Raw genomic sequence first — 9,962 nt, forward strand, 5'->3', positions numbered from 1 at the left:
AATTTTTGGCTCTACGTATGCATGTGAGCAGTCTTTCTCACATCTGAAGAACGTTAAGACCAACCTATGATCACGTTTAATGGATGTAAGTCTCAACGCCTGCATGAAGCTTAACCTCACCACGTATCAACCAGACTACAAAGCCATCAGCAAAACCAGAATTCGCATTAATGGTAAGAAGTACTTTATTCATCATTGGTTAGCAATGGCATAACAACATTATTAAAAAGAATTCAGAGACTTATTATACTTTAAAAGTGTTGGTCTTACATAAAATGCACACATTTACTTGTATTTAGTGTTAAACATATTGTTTGGCTCTCATGGAATTACATTTTAAATATGTGGCGTTCATAGCTCTCTCAGCCAAAAAGGTTCCCGACCCCTGCTCTATGGCCTCCTCCTCAGGTGCTGAGGATAGCTCGAGTCGGAGAGGAGCAAGGCCTTAGATGGGTAGAGCCTCGCCCCCTGGTGGGCATGCTGGGTGGATCCTGATCAGGCTCATGAGGGTGTCTGTCTGTCTGCTTCCCCACTTCTCACTTCAGAAAAAAAGTGTATATATATCCTTTGACTCAGAATTCAACTTCTAGGAATCTCTTCTATAGACACAATCACACATGTAACACATGCATATAGGAAATAGTATGTTCAGTCATCATTATTAGTAAGTGAAAAATAGCACGTTTAAATGAATTGTGAAAGGTGTCGGGCTTGTCCCAGGGGCAGTGTATCTCCCGGTTGTTTTTGTTCTGCAAGGGAAAGAGAAGAACGGATGGAGAAGAGGAAGTGAGGGGATGGTTATGCAAAGGGACCCCAAAGCCTCAAAGTTTCTCATTGCTTTGTAAGCTTTATGACAATAATAATTTCATTTTAAAGGATTAGCTGATAAGCTATATTTGCACCTAAAGAATATTTTGAAACTGATAAAAAGGACTCAGATGTGAAACAAACAACCTAAAATCTTAGGGCAATTTGGTTAATATTTGATCTATTAAAATATGTTATCTGTTGTTACTGTTGTTACTGTTTTAATATCACCTTGTTTTTTTTATTTTCTGTTTTCTCTTAAAATCAGGTTGAAGAGCTACAGCCTGGTTTTTCTAAATCCAATTACATGTTCCTTGCCAAGGTAATGAAGACAGCTGATTTAGATCACTTTGGCTCTGTTATGTAAAACTAGAAAGCCCGGGGGTCATACGAAATGACTGCTGTTCTAGATATTATAAATTGTAATTAAAATGATATGTGCAAAGGTGTCTGCTAATTCAAACTGAATTACCCAGGGCAGGCGGCGAGGACGCCCCTTTGCTTAGTGCCCCACGGGGTTTCCCCCTTCTACTTGCTTAATTGCTTAAAGTAGAGTGCAATGAAGGAAACCCGCAATGGCGGTACATTTCTTAAGAGCCACCGCTAGCTCAATAAATAAAGGTGATTTAAATAATAAAATGTTAATTCACATGTCAAAGATCTCTTTGTACACATTTCTTGTGTAGATCTTTCCATCATTTTTAAGCTCGCCTTGCAGAGGACCATCAATTATTTTTAATTTTACATCCATTCTTTCACGAACTCTTGAACAGGCAACATAAAGTTGACTGTGTCCAAATGCAGGCTCAGGTAAAAAAAATGCCAACATGCTAAGCATTTGGCCCTGAGACTTATTGATGGTCATAGCAAAGGTAAGTTTTACAGGAAATTGTCTACATCTCAATTGAAACAGCAACCCTGTTTGAGATGGAGCCAAATCAATTCTTGGAATGACATGTATTTCACCTTTAGAGGAGCCAGTCAAAGACTTAGCTATTATGACATTATTTTTCAATTGGAGAACCTCTAGTCTTGTACCATTGCAAAGACCCCTTCTGGTGTTAAGATTTCTTAACAGCATAATAATTGCTCCAATCTTTAACCTCAATTTGTGAGATGGCATGCCAGAAGGCGGGACTATTTGAATGCCGTGGCAACTTCACCCCATTGGCTAGTACAGTTACGCAAGCAACCAATAAGCTATCGGCGACAAACAGACACTTAAGCCGCATATAATAAAGATGTGGTTACCTTTAATACTGGTTATTTTCTGTTTCTAGTGTTACATCGATCTTAAGCAAACAGATAGTGCCATGAAGTTCTGTAATTTGGGAGAGCTGCTGCCTTCAGTTACCAGAGAGGTAAGCAAGTCGGTGCCAGTGAGCACTGCCATTTTAGCAGTATTGTCACAGCTTCCAGTGTAACAATGGCTCACAGACATCTGGAATTTTCTTCTATACAAAACTTCTTGACTTGAGTTTAATGTATACTATTAACTTTTAAAAATTGCTATAGGTAACACTTCACCAGGAGATCCTTGGTACCTTTAAGAGACTCACAAATCCTAGGCTAACAGTTAAAACATCCCAATATTTATTAGATGTTAGACAGCAGGTAACAGGATGAGCCCGCTAGGATGGAGAGGAGTCAGCATCATTCTAGGGGACTGATGGTTAGACTACTATAGGCCACAAACAAGCTAGACAGGCCACCCGCCTTAGAACAAGTGTCCATGGGGTTGTCACTGTCAGTCACCAACTAACAGCAGGGTATGGCTGTCTAAGGCCAGGAAGATTTAAAAATGCATATTGACATTATCTTGGTCTTTAAACACCTACCATTAACGACATAGAGACAATTGTATTAATTCTTACCCTTTTATTCACTAATTCAGGATTCTGATGTGCTCTAAGTTTTAGGAGTCTCAGAGTTAGCAGCTCAGTCTGTGTTCTCATGAGCCATTTACTGGTACCGTGGGGATGGAAGGAAATTTATCAATGTTCTCCTGCTCCCTTCTCATACGGCCAAACATTACCGTCCTCCGACTCACAGCTGAAAAGAAGTACTCAGAAATACGCGTTCCTTTTCTCTGTTGGAGCAACGCAGGCTCTGACATTTGTTGGAATCTGGAATATAAACATGTAAGACATGCCCATTGTCCTCTAGGAGCTTATAGCCTGGAAGAGAACATGAGGCACATAGCCAAGTAACTAAGCTCAGGGTAGAAAGTGTGAGTGCCTAGAGAGATGCAAACAATCGGTGATGGAAATACTGAAAAGGGAGACATCATTTTCATGTAGAAGAAATCAGTTAGCCTTAGAGGCGGAAAGGTATAATGTGGAGGTGTGGGCCATGCACATTGCAGGTCATAAGGACACACACAGAGGTGGAAAAGCAAAGATCTGTTTGAGGAGTGTTGAGGGCAGTCATGGGAATAGGTCGAAAAGGCCAAGTGTCGCAGGACCTGCCTGGGAACTTCAGGGTTCGGGGGTGCTGTTGTTTGAAACACATATTAGCAAGTGATGTAGTTGTCTTTGAAGTTCCCTGTTGTTTAAAGTCCTAGGCTACATTTCCAACCTTTTACCTAGATTGACAATCATCCCTGTCATTAGGAACTTCACTCGTAATAAAATCTAATCCTGCTTTAAGTGTCCTATCTTCATCAAGACGGCATGTTTGATTATCTTCATTGAAACACTGGTTTTTCAGAGACATTTAGCAATATAATCAGTGCACAGATGTTCACCCTGCTCTCCTGCTCCAGGATGCGGTAGCTCAGAGCAATGAGTGGGTCACCCACAGAGTCCCAGCAAGGTTGTCCAGAGTCTCTCATGTGTGAGAAAGTATTTGCTTATTTCTCTCTGGTTTGAACTTGTTTCTGATGGATTAATTTATCTGTGCTATCCAGGCCAGCGCAGTTATTCTTCCTTGTACATTTAAAATAATTAATGAGGCAGTTACAGGGTGGACAGACTCTCCCCACTGTCTGAACAGACGTTTTCATGAGCTGTGGAGAGGGAGCGTTGCTGTTTACCATCTCCTTTTCCACTCTTTTGGCTCTTACCTTCTATTCATTACATTCAGAATATGTTATTTCTTAAGCTTTCTCAGTGTGCAACGGCCTTGATTATATTCTTTACATTGATCTTAAAAACACTTTGAAGTCTTTTAATAGACCTTCTTTTAATTAATTTTCTTACCTGATGGTATAGCATAAGTCTCAGATCAGTCGTTCTTAATCAGTACCCAGTCTAGGAAAGCTGATACTTGATAATCATTACTCAAATGCTAGGAGCATATCAATTCAACATAAATATCTAGTTGTTAGCAGAGAGCATTGATGTATTTTTCCAAAAGATATATTTCCCAACACTTCCAAATCAAATAATCTGTATTTTCAATGTGTGTGTTTGAATGAGTGAAAAGGGTTATCTTTATTTCTATTACAGATGTAAGGATGCTCTGCAAGGAGGATACAGTGACAAAAATGAATACTTTCTTCTGGGGCAGGCAGGCAGTGAGCATGCAATAGCAGTGGAGTACGATGAGTGTTATGGAAATGAAAGCACTGAGATTCATGGGCAAATACAGCTGGAACTGCAGCCTAGACCAGGGGCTAGAGAAGGCCTTCCTGGGGTTTTGATACATAACCTGAGATTTAAGGAAATTAGAATTTTAACCTAGTGGTTTACATCATTGCTTGTGGGTGAAGGTTCTCTTAATAATGCAGATTCCTAGCCTTTTTCTGGAGAGAGAAAGAAGTTTTCTCATTATCAAGGTGATCTTATTCATGTTTTTGTCCATTTGGGTTTTGCTGTGCTGGCTTAGTGCTCAGACTGTTCCTGGGTGAGAAAACAGAGGAAGACAGATGGTGGCTGTCATTGCAGCCACAAGAAAAGATGACATTTGGGGACATGGCTGTGGACTTTACTCAGGAAGAACGGGCCTCCCAGAGCCATCTCAAAGGAAGCCATACAGCGATGTGATACTGGAGGACGTCATCCAGCCGGTCTCCCTAGGGATATAAGCTCTGAAATCCAGATGTGGCTTCCCATGTGGTGCAAGGAGAGCTATAGGAGAAGGAAGAGGATTTCCCCAAGGCCAGAATCCAGACAGGAAAGGCTTAAAAACCAAGACCTAACTTCCATGAAGAATATGTATAGGAAGGAGCCATCTAATATGATAAGATCCATGAGGGTGAACCCTGGTCCCCCATGTTGGAATTGGTCTGCAAATGGAACAAGTTAAGCATACAGCACAATCACGTGATTTCAATTTTAAGGGAGCGAAAGTGTGCTCACAGAAGAAAGCTTTCAATAGTTTAATTTTGGGGAAGAAAGGAATAGTAACCTGAGTCCAGAACAAAATCCTAAGCTCTTATAAGAGAAGAACATTTGCATAAATGTGGCTGCTATATGAAGTACTTGAAACATAACGAAGACCTCAGTTACTCAGACAGCTCTACAGTTGACATGCTACAAAGGAGAAAACTTCTATGCATTCAGGAGAGGAACACCTTGTGAAGGCAGCCATGTGGCAAAGACTTTAACCAGAGATTATCACTGAATGATCGTCTCTGAATGCATATGTAGAAAAATGAATCGATGAATGGATGTGGGGGAACCTTTAACAGCCTCATCTCCTCCTCAGTAGCAGAGATTTCACACTGGAGAGGAGGTCTTTGCATTTATTGATAATGGGGAAATATTTGGTCACAACTTAACGTTGACTCAACATGGGTTAACTCACTCCCGCTAGAGAGAAACCCTACAAGTGTGATGAATGTGGGAAACACTTCAGCCAGAGAGCTGCCTTTTGTTTCTGCCAGGGAACTCACTCAGGAGAGGAACCCCTTGTGAACAGTGTGGAAGTGCCGCCAACACCAATTCATCCTTCCGATGACGTGAGTGAGCTCACTGCACAGAAACCCTATGAGGAACCCTGCAGCCTTCAGCCAGAGCACAAGCCTTGGTGCACACAGAAGACTTCGGGTAAACCACGAAGGAAAGCAAAAGTCTTTACTAGGTGGAGGAAGCCATTTGGGAAACCCCAGATAATTTATGTTGAAGAAACAATTCAATGAAATAAACATGGTAGTCCCTTTACTCATAGAGCAGCAATCCAGGACATGTGAGGATTCTCCCCATATAAAACACTCTCATTGTCCTGAATGAGGGCAAGTCTTCATACCCTAGTCAACCTTAAAGCTTTCACACTTGGGAGTTCCTCAGGCCTCAAGTCAATGTAAAAATGTCTTCATCTGGAATTCATAAAAGAAAACTCACACTGAGAAAAAATACTCTTATCAGGAATCCTTTAGTACACAATTCACTATAACTTAGACTTTCCAATGACATGTTCCTGGAAATAGTGCAAAGATATGGAACTGGGATACCTTCTTAGAAATATTGGATCAGAATTTGGTAAGATGTGAAATGAGATAACCTCTCTTTGATAGACTAATTAATAAAATGTGTTGATTAAAAATCTAATACAATGGTTTTTGTCTTTAATAGCATGAAAAAAATTATGAAATATTATGCTGAGTAATTGGAGCATTTTCCTTTATTGTATCAGTTGACTAGTTTCTATTTTTATACAACTCTAAACATTTATTTATTTATTTATTTGTATTTTTCTGAAACTGGAAACGGGGAGGCAGTCAGACTGCCACATGCGCCCAACCGGGATCCACCCGACACGCCCACCAGGGGGCGATGCTCTGCCCATCCGGGGCATCGCTCTGTTGTGACCAGAGCCAGTCTAGTACCTGAGGCAGAGGCCACAGAGCCATCCCCAGTGCCCAGACCATCTTTGCTCCAATGGAGCCTTGGCTGCAGGAGGGGAAGAGAGAGACAGAGAGGAAGGAGAGGGGGAGGGGAGGAGAAGCAGATGGGCACTTCTCCTGTGTGCCCTGGCCAGGAATCAAACCCGGGACTTCCTCACGCCAGGCCGATGCTCTACCATTGAGCCAACCGGCCAGGGCCCAACTCCAAACATAGTTAAAAAAGACTTTGTTCAATCAAAAAACAGCATTTAACATACCCGAAGAAATGTAGAACACATAATGTGCTCTAATTATTATATTACTTTTAAAATCTGTATCTATATGGCAAGGGAAAATGGAAACATGGACAAATAAGACAGCTGTGTAAGTGATCCACACAGGGAGACAGGTAGGGCTGCAGGTAGCCTTTGTTTGTTTCCTAGTGTTCCTGAGTTCCAGCATCTAAGCACTAATTTGCAGACATTTATTTAGGGCTTCTAATTGCCAGGCACTTACAAAGATAAACATGAATTACCGTATTTCCCCATGCATAAGACGCACCTTAATTTCAGGGCCTGAAATTTGAAAAAATATATATATAAAGTTATTGAACTCAAATTTTATTCATCATAAAATTCATACAACTGCTCATCACTGTCAAAACTCCCATCCATTAGCTTGTCCTCATCTGTGTCTGATGATGAATCACTGTCTTCATATATTGCCTCATCCTCAGTTTCATCTATGGCATTTGAAATGCCACAACCGCTGTATAAGACACCCAGTTTTTAGACCCTACACTTCAAAAAAGGGTGCATCTTATACATGAGGAAATACGGGTATGGTTTTTTTAATCAGGTCTTTTAAATAATATGCTAATGCCCTAGATTCACTCATTGTATTTGCTCACAATCAAAAACCATTGATTTGATAAAAGGTAAACTTCTAGTTGATCAAACTCTACATTAAGTCAGTGTCTTAATGTTATGATTAAAGCTATTGAAGAACTTCCAGTTTAAAAATAATCTAGCAGTTTTCTTCATTTGTTTATTTTAAATTTATTACATTCCTTGAATTCTTCCTGGTAGTTGCTCAGTATTGTTTGTTAAGTGCAAAAATGCATGAGTACTCTACCACCCGAATTTATTGCCACTCTTTCTAATTTCCACACTTGTTTTAAAGAAAAAACAATATGGAGTTCTATACAACATAAGACCACAAGTATAGGGTTAAAAATCATAAACATGTAATTTTTAATCTTAACTATAAAGTCCTTAATAAAGTCAATAATGAAATATATATTTGCCTATCTGGACCTTACAGTGGAATCTCAGATTTTTTTAAAATCCTGCTGATGGGGCCAAGACTTCTTCCCGTCTAACAGTCAGAGGAGAAAACGGTGTTATCACTAACACACTTCCTTCCCGTTTCCTACCTCCCACACCTGGTGAAAGAGCCTGGGCACAGCTAGCTCTCTGCATTACTCACATTCTCAGAGGCCTGAATCATACCTGGTTCTAAGAAATCCAGTTTCTTTGTAATGGTCTTTCAAAAAAATCTCCTCCCCTCACTCAATATACTGGAAGCACCTGTATCATCAGAATGAATGTGTGAATTTTCATTGTATACTTGTGTTTTCTTTGTAGGATAAAGAAGCACAGGAAGAGATGAAAAGAATAAGCACTATCTTGAAGAGGTAAATAAAAGAACTTACGCTTCAACAAATCCGATGTAATCTACTAAAATTTAAACTTATCAAAGTTGTGTTTTTTATTATCCTTTTTTTTTTATGTAAGGGTAACATACTCAGATTTGAAGGCAAAACCACGTTTCTGCAGAATGCATTCACTAGTAGCCCTACAAAATCAATCATGTTATTTGGAGAAGTCTGTTTCCTATAGTGTCAGTACAGAATGATCATTAAACATGTACGCTTTATATTTTTCCTATCAAACTATATTCTTCAGAATATTTCTTTAAATATTTCTTTAAATAAAATATTTAAATCAATCCAATAAAATGAACGCTAGTGAGTGTTTTATTGTTGCTTCAATGGAAACTTTAGAAAACAAAGTAATTGTATTATGGATGAAAATGGAGAAATGGGGAAAGGATGTGAACTAATCATTTGGTGGAAAAGGAAAAACAAAAGAGGGAATATATTGTAACTAGTAATCACTGAAATGTGAATAAAATTGAGAAGATACAGTTCTACCAAGGATTTTTTTTTTCTTTCAAGAAACAATCAATGCTGACAATGAGGGCCACGAGGTAGAGCTTTCTTGCACACTGTTGGAAGGGGACCTCTTTTTTTTTTTTTTTTTTTTTTGACAGAGACAGAGAGTCGGTGAGAAGGACAGATAGGGACAGACAGACAGGAAGGGAGAGAGATGAGAATCAACAATTTTTTGTTGTGGCACCTTAGTTGTTCATTGATTGCTTTCTCATATGTGCCTTGACCCCGGGCCTTCAGCAGACCGAGTAACCCCTTGTTCAAGCCAGCAACCTTGGGTCCAAGCTGGTGAGCTTTGCTCAAACCAGTTGAACCCACGCTCAAGCTGGTGACCTCAGGGTCTTGAACCTGGGTCCTCCGCATCCCAGTCCAACACTCTATTCACTGTGCCACTGCCTGGTCAGGCGGTAGGAGGACATTTTGGCAAACATTTGATATAATGTATCCAGAGCCTTAAAGGTGCATTAACTCAAGCCCTGGCTAGATAGCTTGGTTTGTTAGAGCATCACCTGGAGGGTGGAGGTTGCCGGTTTGATTCTTAGAGCACATACAGGAGCAGCTCACTGTTCCTGTCTCTCTGAGACCTACCTCTCTCTCTAAAAATAAATAAATAAAAAGCTATTAACTCTTTTTCTTATAATTTTATTTCATAGAAATAATCCAAAAGAGAAAAAATATTATCATTTATACACAAATGTTCATAACAGCATTATTTACTATAGCAAAACACTATGTCCCATAATAAGAAAGCAGTTAACCATATTGAAATATAACTATAGGAGGGTATTATTTTGATGTTAAAACTAATTCCATAGATTCAGCCCCTATTTCGTCTTGTTCTCACACTCACGGTGCTCTTTCTGTGTTTTTGTGTTTGCCTGTGCCACTCCTCCAGTTTTGTTCTTTGTCACACTAGTTTTGACTATTTTTTTAATTAATTTTAATGGGGTGACATCAATAAATCAGGGTACATATATTCAAAGAAAGCATGTCCAGGTTATCCTGTCATTCAGTTATGTTGCATACCCATCACCCAAAGTCAGATTGTCCTCCATCACCTTCTATCTAGTTTTCTTGGTGCCCCTCCCCCTCTCCCTCCTTCCCCCCAGCCTCATTACCACCACAAGTTTTGACGATTTTTATTCTTTGAGTTTC

General features: G+C 39.7%; 1 protein-coding gene across 3 annotated transcripts in view; it reads left to right on the plus strand.

The window, feature by feature from the left end:
- RMDN2 (regulator of microtubule dynamics 2) overlaps positions 1-8,703 on the plus strand; it is a 58,056-nt gene extending 49,353 nt beyond the window's left edge. The window contains exons 9-11 of one of the 3 annotated variants that reach the window (XM_066266930.1): positions 1,076-1,129; positions 2,088-2,168; positions 8,221-8,703. In XM_066266930.1, coding sequence (XP_066123027.1) covers positions 1,076-1,129; positions 2,088-2,168; positions 8,221-8,274 — 189 coding nt within the window. In that variant the 3' untranslated portion in view covers positions 8,275-8,703. The remainder of the gene's footprint in view (positions 1-1,075; positions 1,130-2,087; positions 2,169-8,220) is intronic. The other 2 variants (XM_066266928.1, XM_066266929.1) reach the window with 2 other exon arrangements.
- The last annotated feature ends 1,259 nt before the right edge of the window (positions 8,704-9,962 follow it).

This window comes from Saccopteryx bilineata, chromosome 3 (genome assembly GCF_036850765.1).
Source record: "Saccopteryx bilineata isolate mSacBil1 chromosome 3, mSacBil1_pri_phased_curated, whole genome shotgun sequence".
Classification (NCBI taxonomy): domain Eukaryota; kingdom Metazoa; phylum Chordata; class Mammalia; order Chiroptera; family Emballonuridae; genus Saccopteryx; species Saccopteryx bilineata.